This window comes from Scylla paramamosain, unplaced genomic scaffold, assembly GCF_035594125.1.
Source record: "Scylla paramamosain isolate STU-SP2022 unplaced genomic scaffold, ASM3559412v1 Contig92, whole genome shotgun sequence".
In the NCBI taxonomy this organism is placed as follows: Eukaryota; Metazoa; Arthropoda; class Malacostraca; order Decapoda; family Portunidae; genus Scylla; species Scylla paramamosain.
Genome location: NW_026973757.1, coordinates 75,001 through 95,000, shown reverse-complemented (window position 1 = coordinate 95,000; position 20,000 = coordinate 75,001). Strand labels below are relative to the sequence as shown.

The 20,000-nt window shown below is 44.1% G+C and overlaps 1 protein-coding gene across 8 annotated transcripts in view; it reads right to left on the bottom strand.

The window, feature by feature from the left end:
* Positions 1-20,000, bottom strand: part of LOC135098920 (uncharacterized) — a 70,882-nt gene that overhangs the window by 29,132 nt on the left and 21,750 nt on the right. For 2 of the 8 annotated variants that reach the window (XM_064001345.1, XM_064001343.1), the window contains exon 2: positions 4,098-4,335. The exons of 5 other annotated variants lie outside the window; for them this stretch is intronic. In XM_064001345.1, the coding sequence (XP_063857415.1) occupies positions 4,282-4,335 (54 nt within the window). In that variant the 3' untranslated portion in view covers positions 4,098-4,281. The remainder of the gene's footprint in view (positions 1-4,097; positions 4,336-20,000) is intronic. One more of the 8 variants, XM_064001344.1, reaches the window with a different exon arrangement.

Sequence of the window (20,000 nt, the reverse complement as noted above, 5' to 3'; positions counted from 1 at the left end):
CTGGCCACAGAGGAAAGTCGCTAAACCGTAGGGGAAGGGGAAGACTGCCAGCTGAAGAACGACTGTGCAGCTACGGCGACATACACAGTTATGAATACATGTTCGAGCACTGGCCGAGGTCTTTGCCGCTGCGCCAACAATAACAACACCACGCCACAATACTTGCACATCTCGTGGGAAACACATCAGATTATGATACCATCTGCAAGTGTGTACACTGAATTTTAGAGTTGTATCAATAAACTTTTTTTTTGGTGATGAAATCATCTTGATTGTCTTTTCCGTGTGGTGCAATGCATTGCAGCATTCCACATCCATGAAATATTTCTAACACTTAATCCACTTTCACTGAGAGGAGGTTTTAAACCAAATTAATTTTAATTAATTATTGTTTTATTTTAGCTTCTTAGTTTCACCTTCTATGAATGAGGAATTATCAGTATAGTTTTCTTTTTTCAATTTTACTTGATAGTTGTGCTTTATTTTATTTTATCTTAACTCTTTGAGAGATTTTAGGAGCGGATAGGACAAGCTGTTTAGTTTAGGTCACTAATGAATAATAAGAAAAGAGTGGGTGACAGCACAGAACCCTGAGGTAGACCACTGTTAATAGATTTAGGAGAAGAACAATGACCACAGAACAATCTACCACAGCAGCAATAGGACGGTCATTAAGGAAACTTGAGATGAAGTTACAGAGATAATGACAGAAGCCATTGGAGGGTAGGTGTGACTTGAATTCCTTCAAGAGGGAGGTTTCAAGACACTTATCCACCAATTTTTGACCACTGCTTTGACCCTTTTATGGGACTGGCATTTCAGTGGGCATTTTTTTTATTAGATTTTTGTTGCCCTTTGCCAGTATCCTTCCTACATAAAAAAAAAAAAAAGGTTGGAAATCAAAGCTTTGGAGGCTAGTTCACCAGGATGGTAAGTGGAGGAAGAGGAAAGCCAGAGCTGGTGGTGAACATTGAAGTCTCCAAGAATGGTGATCTCCGCAAAAGCGGAGAGAGTCAGAATGTGCTCCACTTTGGACGTTAAGTAGTCAAATAATTTCTTATAGTCAGAGGAGTTAGGTGAGAGGTATACAGCACAGATAAATTTAATTTGAGAGTGACTCTGTAGCCATAGCCAGATGGTGAAAAACTCGGAAGATTCAAGAGAGAGGGCACGGGAGCAGGTTGAGCCGCTGCACACATAAACGCAACATCCAGCTTTGGATTGAAAATGAGGAAAGAGAAAGTAGGAGGGAACAGAAAAGGGGCTACTGTCAGTTGCCTCAGACACCTGAGTTTCAGTAAGGAAAAGAAGATGAGGTTTAGAAGAGGAGAGGTGGTGTTCTACAGATTGAAAATTAGATCTTAGACCACGAATGTTGCTGAAGTTTATGAATAAAAAAAGTTCAGGGGAGTGTCAAGACAATTAGGGTCGATATCTGAAGAGCAGTCAGACCTGGGGACATTTGTGGTCCCTCCCCAGATGGGGACTCCGAGATGTAAGAGTAATATAATATAATATTAATATATATATATATATATATATATATATATATATATATATATATATATATATATATATATATATATATATATATATATAATATATAATATATATATATATATATATATATATATATATATATATATATATATATATATATATATATATATATATATATATATATATATATATATATATATATATATATATATATATAATATATAATATATATATATATATATATATATATATATATATATATATATATATATATATATATATATATATATATATATATATATATATGAATTTGGATGAGCGGTGAAGGAATGAGGGCAAGATAATGGTTCATAAAGTCATCTTTCCCCGCAAAAAAAAAAAAAAAAGCCAGATCCGAAAGCAAGGCAGTGTAGTTTTCATTGAGGACACTTGTGTGTGGAAACAGCTCCAGTCACAGGCAGCAGGAAATACAGACCATGTTGGAGAAAGAAGCAGCAAGTTATTAAGTACATAATTGTGTTGAAACCAAGCAAATGTAATAAAATTGCATACACCAAAGAGCACCGCAGCTGTTTATGTGCCACACCCATTATATCAATTTGCCTCGCGCCCCGCCATTATAATCCTAAGTTTTCCCGAACCCACACCAATTAATGGATTAACAGCAACTCTACCAACGTGTGTGTGTGTGTGTGTGTGTGTGTGTGTGTGTGTGTGTGTGTGTGTGTGTGTGTGTGTGTGTGTGTGTGTTTTCTACCTCTTTCATCACTGGTAAATAGAAAAACTGTTTTAACCCCTTCCCGGCGGCAGGGCAGATGTATGTACTACCAAAAAGAAAATCGTCTATACTGTATACTGAAAATCGTCTACGCTGTCGACTATCATTCATAAATCTATATATAGTTTCCCCGCAAGTGGGCATTCCAGACTGACGTCTATAATTAAAAACCCTCTTATCCTAAAAATAACATGACAAATAAACACAATAACTTTAAGAAAACTAAACACAAAAGATTTCCCACAAATTTTTGAGGAAAATAATGCATTTGTGTGAGTGACAGGAGGAGGAGGAGGAGGAGGAGGAGGAGGAGGAGGAGGAGGAGGAGGAGGAGGAGGAAGGATAAATATATAGATCGTAAAGAGAAGAATAGGAAGAACGAAGACAATATTTACGTAGATGTGTTTATGAGAGAGAGAGAGAGAGAGAGAGAGAGAGAGAGAGAGAGAGAGAGAGAGAGAGAGAGAGAGAGAGAGAGAGAGAGAGAGAGAGAGAGAGAGAGAGAGAGAGAGAATGGTTAGCTATTTCCATTCCTGTCATAGAAAAAAAAGAAAGTGCCGCGTGATTGACTGTCAGTCTTAAGCGAGCACCAATCAGCGCCTCGCACCAAATATCCTCAATGCTGAATGGTCGTCAAGGGGAAAAATGCCAGCCAATCAGGTGACGGGATACTCAGGCTGGGGAAATTTTTTCGCGCGGCCAAATAAGTTTAAAGGAAAAAATATCAACATCATCACATAAGGAGGAGGAGGAGGAGGAGGAGGAGGAGGAGGAGGAGGAGGAGGAGGAGGAGGAGGAGGAGGAGGAGGCAGGAAAATGAGAAAATAAGTGGTGATGAAAAGGACCAAGAGATGTGAGAGGAGAAGGAGGAAGAAGATGAAATGATGATAAGGAGAGGAGGAAGAGGAGGAGGAGGGGAAAAGAGAGAAGATAGCGTCTGTCTCCATCACTCACTCACTCATTCACTCACTCACACTATGCTCTCAACACACACACACACACACACACACACACACACACACACACACACACACACACGAAACAAGAAACACTAAAATACATCAAAAAGTTGTAAAAAAATAAAAAAATATATATATACACATAAAAGTAGTTGAAAGAAGAAGAAGAAGAAGAAGAAGAAGAAGAAGAAGAAGAAGAAGAAGAAGAAGAAGAAGAAGAAGAACCTCCCTCTCTTTTTCACCTCAAGACAGGTAGGGACGAGAAGCGGTTCTACCTGTAACATTGATGACCTTCCTCTAAACTTGAATGCAGCTCTCTCTCTCTCTCTCTCTCTCTCTCTCTCTCTCTCTCTCTCTCTCTCTCTCTCTCTCTCTCTCTCTCTCTCTCTCTCTCTCTCTTATCAGTTTTCTCCTTTTCCTTGTTCTCATTTTCTCTCTCCATTCTTCCATTCCATTCCATTCCATTCCATTCTCGTTCATTCTTCATTTCCTTTACACGAGTATTTTTCTCTCTCCCTCTCTCTCTCTTTCATCTCCTTTCCTACTAACTCTAGCCTCCCTTCCTTCTCCTATTTACCCTTCTTTTCTTTCCTTTAATCTATTCCCTTTAGTTTTCTTATCTACGTTTCTTTTTCTTTTTTTCATTTTCCGTCTTCTTTTCATCATTCCTTTCCATTTCTCTCTCTGATTCCATTTCTATTTCCTTACCTACCCTCTCTCTCTCTCTCTCTCTCTCTCTCTCTCTCTCTCTCTCTCTCTCTCTCTCTCTCTCTCTCTCTCTCTCTCTCTCTACCACAATCCCTCCATTCCTCATTCATCCACTTTCACTTACTCTCACACCTGACCTCACCGCCACTCACCCCTCCTTCCATCCATACTTCCTCCTCTCCCACCTATCCGCCGTCTGCCGCATTCCCTCCCCGCCTCATGCAATATCCACAGCGAGGCCCGCCCATCACAGTGCCGTGCCGTCCTCATGAATGCTTCAACAACAGTGACACCAGGACCAGGCAACCTCGGGGACGCCGCCACGCCGCTACATAATTAACGTGTAGGTCCAGAAGAGACCAGAGGAGACCAGAGAAGACCTGAGGAGACCTGAGGAGAGGAGACAATAGAAGAGATGACAAGGCGACATAACGAAAGATATAACACAGTGCAAGGCAAGGTACCCATAAACGCGCACACACTTACGCATATACATACACGCGCAGGTATACATACATACATACATACATACATATCTACACACACACACACACACACACACACACACACACACACACACACACTAGCCTGTAACATTCTCCTTCGCTTCCTAACAGCATTATTATTACAGCACGGTGATCAAAAGAGAGAGAAGGGCCTTAATTATGTCGAATACGAGCTGGAGGAGGAGGAGGAGGAGGAGGAGGAGGAGGAGGAGGAGGAGGAGGAGGAGCTCGGGCATATGTGTTGCGGAGAGAGAGAGAGAGTGTGTGTGTGTGTGTGTGTGTGTGTGTGTGTGTGTGTGTGTGTGTGTGTGTGTGTGTGTGTGTGTGTGTGTGTGTGTGTGTGTGTGTGTGTGTGTGTGTGTGTGTGTGTGTGTGTGTGTGTGTGAGTGTGTGTGTGACTGAACGAAGCAGAGGCGCAGATATTGAAGAAACATCTGATATTTACGTCTGATATTTACGTAATTTTCAACTCAATACCACTATTCATATTTTTTTCCTTCTTCTTCTTCTTCTTCTTCTTCTTCTTCTTCTTCTTCTTCTTCTTCTTCTTCTTCTTCTTCTTCTTCTTCTTCTTCTTCTTCTTCTTCTTCTTCTTCTTCTTCTTCTCCTCCTCCTCCTCCTCCTCCTCCTCCTCCTCCTCCTCCCTCTGTATCTCCTCATCCCCCATCACCACTCCTACACCACACCCAAAACAAAAACAAAACCCAAACAGAACCACCACCATAACCACCACCACCACTGCCATCACCTACCCAACTCCAGCGGCTTCGTCCTTCCCTCACCATCCAGGGAAGTTAGAGAGAGAGCGTCAGCCAGCCAGCCAGCCAGTCAGCCAGCCGGTCGGTCAGCCAGTCAGCCAGCCAGACAGCCACCCACACTCACCTAATGGGGGAGAGACAGAGACAAGGAGACCCATTAGAAGCGAACACTCGACATACAAAATGAAAAGGTAAATGTATACACAGATACGTAAAAAAATAATAAAAAGTAATGTATAAAGAATATTAATTACACTCCGTTCTCTGCATTAATGATATCGAGTAATTATCAGAGGGAGATAATGGAAGTAATTAAGCTTAAGAGTAAAGGAGAGGTGACTATGATGTGGACTATTAAGGGGAATATTTGCATGGCTATTTTTCCATTTGATACCTATTTGGAATTTAGCAAGAGAGAGAGAGAGAGAGAGAGAGAGAGAGAGAGAGAGAGAGAGAGAGAGAGAGAGAGAGAGAGAGAGAGAGAGAGAGAGAGAGAGAGATGGTACTGTGCTTTTATTTAACGTCATTGCACCATACACGTAAATGCAATATTGGGATACAGTTGAGAGAGAGAGAGAGAGAGAGAGAGAGAGAGAGAGAGAGAGAGAGAGAGAGAGAGAGAGAGAGAGAGAGAGAGAGAGAGATTGCTTTAGTAACGGCTAATTACCTGTTACCCTATACGAGTACACATTCTCTCTCTCTCTCTCTCTCTCTCTCTCTCTCTCTCTCTCTCTCTCTCTCTCTCTCTCGTAAAGACTGAGGAAATGGGTCAGTCTTTCATCCCCGCCCCGCCTTTCCCTCGGCCACCCAATGGTATGAAAGACAATAGAGAAAACAGAGATAGCTCACGGGACGGCTGCCAGCACTCGCTCTCTCTCTCTCACTCACTCACTCACTCACTCACTTTATTTATCCGTCGATGTAATAATGTTCCGCGGTGCAAACACATCCACGCATTAGAGAGAGAGAGAGAGAGAGAGAGAGAGAGAGAGAGAGAGAGAGAGAGAGAGAGAGAGAGAGAGAGAATTTAATTTATACTTCATATTCTCATGGCTATTTCTTTCCTGGAAAATGTCCTCCTTGATGCAATGTTCTCTCTCTCTCTCTCTCTCTCTCTCTCTCTCTCTCTCTCTCTCTCTCTCTCTCTCTCTCTCTGCGCGTGTTGCAGTCTTTTCTGTATATTTTTTTCCTCTTCCTAAGACAATATTATTTTCTTTACTCGGCATCTTATATTCTTCGATTAAATTAAAATGTCAGGTACAAGAGTGTTTATGAACGTTACTTAATTAAAATTATTACAATTATCGTACATTGGTTTCTTATTTTGTTGTCTGTTTTTTTTTTTCCTTTCATAATTGTCTGTTTTCCTTTATTTCTATGTTATATTTGTGTAAGTTTCGGTGAAGTAAGTTTTTTTTTTATTTTTGGTATTCATATTTTTTTTTCATTCATTAATTATTGTTATTTATATTATTCGTTGTCTTTTCATACCATTCATATTTCTGTATTATTTATAAATCTTTTTTTTCCAGTTTGGCGTTCATGCTTTACCTTTTCTTTTTTTTTTCTTTTTTTTTCTTTTTTTTTTCTTTTTTTTCGTTCGTGTGGGGATTTCATTCCACTCAGCACACTCATACTGTCCACTGCCTATTCTTTTCTTTGCCTTACCGTTTACAGTGTTTTTTTATTCTTTGTTATTACTATTTTCGACTTTTTCAGTAGTCACAACGGTTTTCCAGCACCAAACACGTTCTGCTACGACAGTGCTATCGAGGTACTGGCAGAGGCAGGGAGAGGCAAGTAGAGTTTGCGAGGTGCTGGGAGAGGCAGGGAGAGGCAATAATGAGTTGCAGGGATGACAGTGTGAATTAGCGAGAGGCAGGGAAAAGCAGGGAGAGATGGCGAGAGGCAAGGAGAGGCAGTAATGAGTGACAGGGGAGGCAGGGAGAGTTAGCGAGGGGCAGGGAGGTGCAGTAATGAGAGGTAAGGGCGGTGGTGGGCGGGCGGTGGGCGGGCTGCGGGTCTCTTTGGGCGGAATGGAGATTTAATAGTCTATTACCTCATGATATTAACAGGCGGTCGCTTAATTACTGCGCTTCATCAAGAACAATAACTTGAGCCCTTCGACAGCCACCGACCCCCCCCCGACCAACCCTCCCTCCCTCTCCCTGCCCCTCTCCCGCTCTCTTCCCCTCAACACCTCCCTCCATGAAGCCCCTCACTGTTCCTTTTCACGAGCACACATCCCCTCCCCTTCACTCATTCTCTTGTCTTCTTCCTCACTTCCTTTCCCTTCTTTATCTGTGTCTTCTGTAGTACATTCCACTCACTCTTTGTCATGTGTCTATCTCTTCTCTAGCAATCCTCTCTCTCTCACTCACTCCCTTGCCTTCTTCCCCTTCTTTCTCTCTCTCTCTCTCACTCACTCTTGCCTTCCATTTCTTTATCTATCTGTTCTGAAGCATCTCTCCTCATCTTCTCTTCAACACACACACACACACACACACACACACACACACACACACACACACACACACACACCAAATGTCTCCCCTTTCAACTCTCCCTCATTTCCTTAGCTTCATCATTTACCCTCTCCCTTTCTTTCTCTCTCCCCTTTTACTCTCCAAACTTTTTTTTTGTTTACCTAATTAACCATTCCCATTTTTTTCCACTTCCCTCCATGTCTCCCTCTATTTTTTTCCCTCCATCTCTCTCTCTCTCTCTCTCTCTCTCTCTCTCTCTCTCTCTCTCTCTCTCTCTCTCTCTCTCTCTCTCTTCCTTTTCTCTTTCCACTATGAAAAATCTTTTAGTTTCCTAATTCTTCCTTCTACATTTTTTCCTCTCTCTCTCTCTCTCTCTCTCTCTCTCTCTCTCTCTCTCTCTCTCTCTCTCTCTCTCTCTCTCTCTTTTGGCGTGTCAATATTCAGACACTAATAATAATTTCTGACCCGGGTTGCCTTTCTCTCTCTCTCTCTCTCTCTCTCTCTCTCTCTCTCTCTCTCTCTCTCTCTCTCTCTCTGTCCCTCATGCCCAGTCAGCCTCTCTCTTCAATCCTCATCCTAATACACACACACACACACACACACACAGACACAATTCCTTCCACTCTCCCTTCACTCCACACTCCCTCATCCATCCCAGCTGACCTGACCTCCTGTAAGCAATATCCTCTCTCTCTCTCTCTCTCTCTCTCTCTCTCTCTCTCTCTCTCTCTCTCTCTGCACTCACTTCACTCACGCACACACTCCTTTACGTATTCCCACTCATCCCCCCTCCCCTCTCCCCTCTCCCCGCTATCTCACGCCGCGTCTATGGTAATCCCGTATCGACACCTCGGCGCCATAAAGTGAACCGATCCCCAGGGTTCGAATCCTAACTCAGTGTGGCCCGTCGCCTTGAAATAGCTTCGGATGCTGTTTATGAAGCTCCGAAGGCACAAAATCGAAGCCTGAAAGTCCAAGGGTCCTCTGCATGAGAGAGAGAGAGAGAGAGAGAGAGAGAAAGAGAGAGACAGCGCCACCACACCACAGCCGCATGACAGATGAAGCCACGAGTCGAAGCTCCGGAACTCCGCCTTGTGAGCTCTGACTAAAATGACGGCGAAGCTGAGTTATAAATTCGAACCTGCTTTAGAATTACAGGAGGAGGAGGAGGAGGAGGAGGAGGAGGAGGAGGAGGAGGAGTTGGCCGGGAGATGAGACATAAAGCAAGGGTCGTGAGAGGAAGGCCACGTCTCCTCCTCTTCTTCTTCCTCCTCCTCCTCCTCCTCCTCCCTCCGGAAACTGGGTTATGTGAGGGTGGTTAGTTAGACGAGTTAGTGTTATTGTTTCAAAACGACGGTCCGGAGGTTCACGAAGCCTCGGAACCATGTGGAGAGGAGAGGAGAAGAGGACAGGATAAGAGAGAGGGAGCGGGGGAAAGGGGAACAGAGAGAGAGAGAGAGAGAGAGAAAGGTGGGAGGGAGAGAGGAGAGAGGAGAGAGAGGGAGAAGGAAGAGAGAAAGAATAATGGTTACTTTATTTTCTCTCCTTGTTTATTCTATTTCTTCACCTGCTTGCTTGTTTTTGTTTGTCTGTTTGTTTACTTAATTGATCATTGTCTTAAATCTTTATATTCTGGTTACGGTGTATTGAAATATGACACTTCATGAAAGTAATTTTGGTCTCTCTCTCTCTCTCTCTCTCTCTCTCTCTCTCTCTCTCTCTCTCTCTCTCTCTCTCTCTCTCTCTCTCCTGGCTCTGCTGTGCTATAATAATGAACAACTGGCTGCCGGTCAACAATATTACGGGCGATCCGTCTCTCTCTCTCTCTCTCTCTCTCTCTCTCTCTCTCTCTCTCTCTCTCTCTCTCTCTCTCTCTCTCTCTCTCTCTCTCTCTCTCTCTCTCGTAATCAATTTGTCCTCTTTTTTCCAGCTGTCGCCATAATTCTGTAAAGGTTTTTATTTTCTCCTTTCCATCCTTTTATTTCGTTGTCGTCTCATCCTTCTCCCTCTTTTGTTCTTTTCCTTGCCTCTTTTCTTCATTTTCCTTCCCTGCCCCTCCTCGTCCCGTAATCTTGTTAGGCTTAAACAATGCTTTCACTCTTGTATCAGTTTGTAAATACTTTTGTTTTGATTACCCATATAATTTTCTCAACAATTTCTTTTATTATTACTGGTGTTTTGTATGCAGGGATCAGTTATTACTATTATTATTATTATTTATTATCATTATTATTATCATCATCTTTTTCACTCCCTTTCTTCTCCAACTGACCTTGAATCCATCCTTGTCCTTCCATGCCAATTTAGTACACCATCCTTTCTCCATGCATATTTTTAAAACCATTCTCTTCCTCCATGCCAACCTTCCAAGCCATCATCTTCCTTACCTGCCTGACAAACCATCTTTTTTCCTTTACCTATCTACCAAGTCACCATCTTTATCCTTAGTCCACCTTTCAAGGCATCCAGTTCCTCTTTATCTGCCTACCAAAACATCCTTCTCCTCTTTTATTTGTCTACTATCTGACTACTCCTTTTCCCCATCCCTTCCTTTCTATCCTAACAATCTATTCCTCTCTTTCTTTCTCCCTCCATCTCTCCCTCTATGCCCTATTTATCTATCTCAGTCAATATCTCGCTTCTCTGCTCTTCCTATCCCTTCACCAATCTTCAATCTCCTAATACTGGTACACACAACCCCAATCAGTCCCTCACCCGTCCCTCTCTCCCTCCATTCCTCCCCCTGCTGAAGCTATCCATCCATCCTCGTGTCCTCTTTAAACGCCCTTTCCCCTCCCTCGTTTTTTACAGCATAAGGAGAAGGTACATGAGCTACACGCCAAATCTGGGAGGGGAAAAAATAAATGTAGGAAGAGACGTGCGCAAAACGCCACTGCAAAATTGAAAGGGAAAATTAAATCCCCCACATCAGCAAGTCTATTTCACTTACTTCACTAGGTTCTCTGATGCTACTTCCCTCCCCTAATGAGTTTCTGATGGGAGGAAGGTGGGAAAGAACTACTCGTGGGATATATTTCCTTGGTTTGTATAGTGAAACCTGTAGGAATATTCATCATTTGCGTGAGTGATGGTTGAGTGTAAAATAGTAAGCAGCAGCAATTTGTACCCCTGTAAATCTCCTGTTGCGACGATAATTAATCAATCTATCTATTTGTCTGTCCGTCTATCTATATATCTATGTATCTTGTACGTATTTTGAAACCTTCAGCTCTCATCACCACGACTATTACGTAGAAATCTAGCTTAGATGTCACTATAACCGTGAAAAACACCCTTGAAACTCGTGTAACTTCAACTAGAGCCTTTTCAAAGAAGTGGAGGTGCAGCGAAGGAGTGTTTCAGGGTATGGTCCCATGTGAGGCAGGAAGGCGTGTAATAAGCTTAGAATATAGAGTGATAAGAACCATGAAAACAACGTCAGATTATAGCCTACAGTACGCCGCTCCCTTCCCTCCTTCCTTTCCCCCCTCGCCTCCCTGTCAGTTACGCCTCCCCTTAACGCTAAAATTATCTACACTCTTATCTTTCCCCTCTCCATCTTATTCTTCTTCCTTTCCCTTACTTCCTCTCCCTATTACTGGCATTACATAACGTCCCTTTTTCTTTTTTCTCCCTACTCCCTTAACCTAATCTCCCCATTATCTAATGAGCTTGATTCTTCTTTCTATTCTTTCCTTCTTTCATCCTTTCCACTTCCCCTCCTTCACTCTTCCTTTGTAGATTAACACCATTTCTCCCTTTCTCCCTTCCTTTCTTCACTCTCCCTTTCTAGCACATCCTACATTCCTCCTCTTCCTCCATCTATCCCTCCTACCATCCCATCCACTCACTTTACCCTCTAACCACCCGTAATCCCTCACATCTCCATTACACATTCCCTTCCCCTTCACCTTCTCCCCACCCCATACACCCCATACACTAACTTCTCTCCTACCCCTTCCTACTAACCACCCACAATCCCTCATCTCCGTTACACATTCCCTTCCCTCTACCTCCTCCCCGCCCCAAGCACACAGCTCCCGTGACCAGAGCCATCTAGTGAGGGCTCAGGGGAGGACTGGGACAAGGGCGGGGGAGATATTCTAGCCTCTGGTGAGTTATAGGGCGTCACCTTCGACAATGCGCAGGAAATATTGGTTCTGCGCTGTGTATAGATGAAAGCACCCCCCTACCCCTTCTTCCTTACTCTCCCCCTCCTCTTCCTCCTCCTCCTTCTTCTTCTTCTTCTTCTTCTTCTTCTTCATTGTCGTCATCGTCTTATTTTTCCGCCAGTCTGTTTTCGTTCTTTCTTCTACTTATCTTTTTTGTGTGTTTTCGTTTGTCTTCTTCTTCTTCTTCTTCTTCTTCTTCTTCTTCTTCTTCTTCTTCTTCTCCTTCTCCTCCTCCTCCTCCTCCTTTTCCGCCTTGGCTTCTTCCTCATCTTATTTTTTTTTCTACATGTCTGTTTCCCTTCTTTCTTCTATCTTCTTTCTGTTTTTATTCAGCTTTCATCTCCTCCTCCTCCTCCTCCTCCTCATCCTCTTCCTCCTCTTCCCCTTTCTCCTCTTCCTCTTCTACGTTTGATCTTTCGTCCATAGTCTTATCTTTCCTACTCTTTCTCTTCCTTCTCCTACTCCTCTTTCTCCAGTTTTTTTTTTATCTTTGCTACTTTCTTTTCTTCTTCTTCTTCTTCTTCTTCTTCTCCCCTTTCTCTTTCCCGTTTGTCTATCTTTTCTTATTCTTATTCTTTACCTCCTCCTCCTCCTCCTCCTCCTCCTCTTTCTTCTCCTCTTTCTCTTCACTCTTCTTCTGTTTGCTTTTATTTTTTTATCGTCTTCTTCGTCTTTGTCTTCTCTTTCTCTTCTCCATCCTTCATGTTTTGTTTTTTTTTATTAATTTTCCTCCTTCGTACGTCATGTTTACTTCTCTTCATCTTTTTTTTTTCAAATTGCTAATAATATCGGTCTCCTCCTCCTCCTCGTCCTCCTCCTCGTCCTCCTCCTCGTCCCTTATTAACACTCCAGCACGAGGAAATTAATTTGGCAATCTGATGAATTATAATGAAGCTGAGTCTCCCTTTAAGAAAACAAACCAACAAGAGGAAAACTTTTCTTGGCCCCGCGAGTGATTATGCAAGTCATGGGTGTGGTTAATTCTCTCTCTCTCTCTCTCTCTCTCTCTCTCTCTCTCTCTCTCTCTCTCTCTCTCTCTCTCTCTCTCTCTTTGTGTGTTCATGTCTCCTTTTTTGGTCTGTGTTTCCTTCTCTCTCTCTCTCTCTCTCTCTCTCTCTCTCTCTCTCTCTCTCTCTCTCTCTCTCTCTGGAGTGTTCGTGTTGGTATTCTTTTTCCTACTTTCAAGTGAAGACAATAACAATTTACATCCTCAGCTCCACTAAAATGGCCTTCATCCTTCACCTGCAGTTTGTTTCTCTTTCTTGAACACTCAAACATATCACCTGAACTTTTCTCTTTAAAAATTTTTCCAGCCTCCAACACCTTAGCAATTTTTACAGGTAGGAATACGTCTGGGTGTTTACGATTATTTAAGTACTCTCTGCTTTCCATTCCCTTTCTCTTGCACTACTCGTACGTTAAAGACACTCGGGCAAGATATACGACCTTTTCTTCTTATCCTTACAGTAGCGACTCAGTAGGTAAGTTATTTTCAACATTCTGCCATTATCTTCCCCTTATCTTGTCTTATCTTCTGCTATCTTTGACATTCTCTCTCTCTCTCTCTCTCTCTCTCTCTCTCTCTCTCTCTCTCTCTCTCTCTCTCTCTCTCTCAGCAAAGAAACACAAAAGCCAGCCATTAACACAATAACAATGACAGAGACACGAGCTTTAAACAATGGATACAAGTGCCACAATAAAAGGAATGGTCGAGTGTGCGTCATTCAGAGGGAAAAAGGAGCTGGAGGAGGAGGAGGAGGAGGAAGAGGAGGAGGAGGAGGAGGAGGAGGAGGAGGAGGAGGAGGAGGAGGAGGAGGAGGAGGAAAGTGTGAGGCTGCTGCGGGAAGGAGGACACAAGCAAGCAAGCAGGCTGTTGGCAATGAACTGGAGGCGGTGATGACCATGATATGAGAGACACTGCTGCCTGCCTACCTATCTCCTGCCCCTCCTTATCTTCCCTCCCTGTCGAGCTCCCTCCCTCTTACCACCATCCCCCCTCTCTACTCGACATCGCTGGAGAGAGATGGGGAGAAAGGGAACAGAGAGAGAGAGAGAGAGAGAGAGAGAGAGAGAGAGAGAGAGAGAGAGAGAGAGACGTACAAACAGAGGTTCAATCCCTTTTCCTGCTTCTACACTCTCTCTCTCTCTCTCTCTCTCTCTCTCTCTCTCTCTCTCTCTCTCTCTCTCTCTCTCTCTCTCTTCGCCGCTCGGCTGGCCAGGATGACTCTCCGCCCTCATCCCTTCGCCCCTCCAACCCTCATGCCCCTCCACTTACTGCACTCTGTATGGCCCCGCTGGAAACATGGAAGCTGCAGTATCCGGGAGCACTGCATCTGTCAGCTGAGAGGAGGAGGAGGAGGAGGAGGAGGAGGAGGAGGAGGAGGAGGAGGAGGAGGAGGAGGAGGAGAGAGGGTGGAGTGGTGATGTCTGGTGGTATTTACATGTGGCTGGGAGGTTGATCTCCTAGTTTGGTAATACTGCCTCCGCTCTCTCCTCCTCCTCCTCCTCCTCCTCCTCCTCCTCCTCCTCCCAAGAAGTGCTCCAGTGATGAAAGGTCGACCCTCATGAAAGCAAGCGGCGCAGATTAAAAATATGTACAAAAAGCTACAAAAAAATGGGAGAAAAAATGAGGGAGGAGGAGGGAGTGAAGGCCAATCAGGGGGTTGGGTGAACAAGGAGCTACGCCGTTAGTGATTGCATGGTTGATTCAGTTAAGCCTCTCATTATTATTGGGTATGTCTTTCGTTCATCAGAAACCACTTTGAGACATTTACTTATTCATTTTATTTATCTATCATCTTTTGTTAGGCGGTGGGGAGGTAGGGGTGGGGGAAAATTTAAGCCATTTATCAACATTGTACAAGATGGAAACTTTTAACTCAGAAAGCACTCTGAAACATTTATTTTGACTCTTCAGCCATCTTTTAAAATTGCAGAATGGCGAGGAACTGAAAAATCTAATCATTCAATCCCTTGTTTCAGTTATGTTTGGTTAGGTTAGGTTAGATTAAGTTAGGTTAGGTTAGGTTAGGTGAGGTTGGGTTGGGTTAGGTTAGGTTAGGTTAGGTGAGTTTGGGTTAAGTTAAGTTAAGTTAGGTTAGGTTAGGTTAGGTTAGGTTAGGTTAGGTTAGGTTGGGTTGGGTTGGGTTGGGTTGGGTTGGGTTAGGTTAGGTTAAGTACTGGTAAAGATTTTTTGTACAATGCTTCAAGTGCTATAAACTAAACCGCTGTGAAATTATGGTAAACACACACAATGTTCTCTTCTCTACGCATTATTATTAAGTTCAGCAAAATATCACGTCAGTTTACAAATGCCTTGAACATGAATGAGGAAGAGCAACCCGCGTTACCTGCGCTTGGGAAATTTAGCAAGCATCTTACATACAATTACGGGTACTTAAGAGCTGCCTTTATATCTCAAGCACCAAAAATGTGTAGGGAAAGTAAGAAAACCTGGCAAGATAATAGCAAGTCACTGGCCAAGTTAACGAGAACATTTCCTTATTCTCTCAACAATGCACCGCGCCCTCTCTCTCTCTCTCTCTCTCTCTCTCTCTCTCTCTCTCTCTCTCTCTCTCTCTCTCTCTCTCTCTCTCTCTCTCTCTCTCAGCAGTGTCACGCCCCAGTTACTCTCCTCCGCGTACACTCCCTCAGGTCACGTCCGTCCCCTTGCGTGATCCACATATATAATTATGTACATAAATACAAATGTAAGTACATACATACATTGTACTTCCATACATACATACGTACACAAAGACAGACGACAGATTGAGAAAGAGACACAGGCAGACAGCCACATACATACATACATACATACATACGTTCTTTATCTTCCACAACACCACATGCATACATATATCTAATGCGATAGTATCAATTCTGAGTCTAAACTATTGCTTCACTACAAAAACTGCTTGACCATAAATAGAAAAGAAGGAAATCACAAACATATTTATACACGACAAACACACACACGGAGACAAACACAAACAGAAGGACAGACACAGACAGACATACCTACAAACAAACATAGGAGCACGGATATCCACTCAGCCAGTCATCCTGCACGTACCCACAAACATCCAAATCACTTTTAGAGACAAGCACGAAGTAACACAACACACACTGAAGGAAAATCATGCGCAACCCTCATAAGTTTCCCATCAAGGACAAGTGGGCGGAGAGAAATCAGTAACGTCAACCAGCGCGCGTGTCTGTGTGTGTGTGTGTGTGTGTGTGTGTGTGTTACTTTCCCTTCACCTTATAAGGGCAGCGTGAAAACCTATTTATATGCACGTCTTTGGGGTCAACGCGAGGGAAGCTTCTGAAACGACCACCCGAGCGTTGAGTGTTTTTGTTTTGTTTTTTTTTATACGACCTCAAACACGTTGCCAGTACAGCCTCAACTCAGTAAAGCGCAAAGTAACAGTAGTAGTAGTAGTAGTAGTAGTAGTAGTAGTAGCAGTAGCAGTAGCAGTAGCAGTAGTAGTAGTAGTAGTGCTTTTCCTTCCGCAATGTTCGTGGAGTCTAGAATCAAAGGAAGCAGGTGTGTGCACTGTGCATATTTTGTTTGTGTGTCCGTGCAGGTGTGGTGGCAGGTGGCGGCAGGGAAACTGAGCCGGCAGATGTGGCGTCAAAGTTAGCAGAGAAAAGTGACGAGATGAGATGGAGAGATGAAGGAAAAGTGGGAAGAGAGGAAATGCCATAAGGAAAACAAGGTATAATGTGCCAAAGATGAGAAATAAGAGGGAAAATAATAAAAGGTGAAATGGGAAAGGTATGATAAGTGTGATGGGAGGGGAATAAAGGATGAAAGAAGGTGAGAGAGGGGTAAGGGAAGGATGGAGGGAGGGATGGAGGGAGGGAGGGAGGGAGAAGAAGGGTGGATGGGTATAGCAGTAACACTTCCTCACAACTGTGCTACAAGATATGAAGCATCGGTGGGGCTTCATCAGAGCTGCGCCATCACTGCAGGCTTCCTCCACCACGCCCCCATCACACCACCACCATCACCACTACCAAGTTCCCCTGCTCCACCATCACTACCATTAAATACTATCATTATCACCACCACCATTGCAAAATCTTCTCTCACCACCATCATCACCACTACAACTAATATATACATACAACTTCTATTACTACTACTACGCCTACCATACCATCACAACAACTATTATGTACTACTACTACTACTACTACTACTACTACTACTACTACTACCATGTCCCTCCTACACTACTTATTCTCCACCACGTCTCCGCCATAATTATATATTCTACCTACACCATCTGACAGTTCACCGACACCACCACCACCACCACCACCACCACCACCAACAACAACAACAACAACAACAACAACAACACCTTGCAAAAAATCCTTCTATACTTCCACATGATGAAGCTAAGAACAGAAACGACAAGACTGCAGGATTAGTCGTCGTCGTCGTCGTCGTTCTCTCTCTCTCTCTCTCTCTCTCTCTCTCTCTCTCTCTCTCTCTCTCTCTCTCTCTCTCTCTCTCTCTCTCTCTCTCGTTGTCGCACACACACAAGGGGGTCAGGACTGCGAGATGAGAAAGTGCCTCTAACGTTAAAAGGTCACTTGCTGTCTGCTTCATGCCACTGTAATATCTCTCTCTCTCTCTCTCTCTCTCTCTCTCTCTCTCTCTCTCTCTCTCTCTCTCTCTCTCTCTCTCTCTCTCTCTCATCCTATACAAACCTGACTAGTACAGAAACACAGACACCGGAATACACACACACACACACACACACACACACACACACACACACACACACACACACACACAAGGGGCTTCCATCTCGCGCGCGCACACACACACACACACACACACACACACACACACACACACACACACACACACACACACACACACACACACACACACACACACACACACACGAGCTGCCTGCACTAAAGTCACACGGACATTACACAAAAACAGTTAACAAGGGTCATGAAGCACCGAGGCAAAGGTCAAGGAAGAGACGGACGAGGCTGCTGACCTAGTAAGGAAGAAAGGGAGGGAGGAAGAGAGAGAGAGAGAGAGAGAGAGAGAGAGAGAGAGAGAGAGAGAGAGAGAGAGAGAGAGAGAGAGAGAGAGAGTGCCGGTTCCCCCATCTCTACCAACTCTTGTGCTTTTCTTTCCTCCTTTGGTCTCTCTGGTCTCTCCTTTGCCTCATCATCCCTCTATCCTTTCGTCACTGTGTTGCAAGGTGAGTCTTCTGACGGACAAAGCTAGTCTCCTGTCGCCACGCAAAGCTCAGATTCAACACACACACACACACACACACACACACACACACACACACACACACACACACACACACACACAGGATCATGAACACTTGGATACAGGTAGACTCGGCAAGATTCTCTGCGCCCCCTGACGGACTGGACGCCTCGCATGACCGCCTCTCATCTCCACCTTCCCGCCCACGACCACCACCTGCAGCCCCACCCCCTCCAAACACCTGATCCTCAACTCCTCTGCTCTCCTTCCAGGTATATTGCTTCATCTGTGCGTGCCCTTGAAGCAAACTTGTGTGTGTGTGTGTGTGTGTGTGTGTGTGTGTGTGTGTGTGTGTGTGTGTGTGTGTGTGTGTGTGTGTGTGTGTGTGTGACTGACGCGTGTGGATGTCTCTTTCTGTTCAAAGTTTACAAAGGCGCTCTCTCTCTCTCTCTCTCTCTCTCTCTCTCTCTCTCTCTCTCTCTCTCTCTCTCTCTCTCTCTCTCTCTCTCTCTCTCTCAGAAAACGGGACTCAAACTTTTTTTTCACTTCCACAAACACACTACGTAAGACACAAACCTGACTCTCTCTCTCTCTCTCTCTCTCTCTCTCTCTCTCTCTCTCTCTCTCTCTCTCTCTCTCTCTCTCTCTCTGGCAATGGGTCCCTGTCCTCTCTGTAACTCTACACCTACTTCTTCATTACTGCTTGGGTCACTCGAGGGCTTCTCCTGTCCCTGCCGCCGCCCACCGCAGGCAGGAGTAGAGGAGTACAAGAGCGTTCCTCTGGGTTCTCCTCTACCTGTCTGGGCACGTGTCACTCAAAACACAATAGCCAAAAGGTCACCCCATTTAAACCTGTCTTGCGGTGCGTGTTATTAATGAAGCATGTATGCCTGGTCTTCTATACAGTACACACCTGTTGTATGAATAATAGGTGTGGGTTTCAATAATTGACTTGCATGTTATCTCTTACCTGGTCTTCGCGAGGTGTTGGTTATTCGCATCAGAAGCAAGGCAGGTACAAAATGTTATCTAGCTATTTTACTTGCCACGTGTCGCCCAGCAGGTGTGCTATTTATAAACTATCAATCAGTGTATACCCAACTCTCTCTCTCTCTCTCTCTCTCTCTCTCTCTCTCTCTCTCTCTCTCTCTCTCTCAAGGTTACAAAAAAAAAAAAACACGTCAAATGTCCGGCTTTCCTACACGATCTCATTTGAAAACTTATGCACTTCCTCATGTTATGGATAATTATTTTCATTCTAATCTCAAGCATCTTCTGGTCTTAACGATACCTGTCTGTCTCGCACTCCCCCTCTCAAACTACCCTAACCACACATACACACACACACACACACACACACACACACACACACACGGTAATGTTCTGTGTGTGTGTGTGTGTGTGTGTAATGGCCGTGGAAACTGTCCTCGCCCTCCTCCCTCCCCCGAATCTTGCCTCACGCTGATAACACGATAAGATAACAAGTGTCTGTGCACGACCGAGACTTAGAGAGACACAGAGCGCTAGGGTACATTAGCAGTGGGAGGAGGAACAGGAGGAGGCAGTAGAAGTAGTAGTAGTAGTAGTAGTAGTAGTAGTAGTAGTAGTAGTAGTAGTAGTAGTAGTAGTAGTAGTGGTGGTGGTGGTAAAAATACAATATGACATACAAACAGGATGTAAAGAGCACGAAGATCAATAAATAAAGAAAATATTCATCCCTCCTCCTACTCCTCCACCTCCACCTCCACCCACCCACCCACCTAACCTACCTACCTAGCTACCTGTTCTCATGAGTAAGTAATCAAGGCAGCCATCAGTTAGTCGATACCACCATGACATAAAGCCTCAGCCCCCTTCCCCCTCCCTGATCCACATCT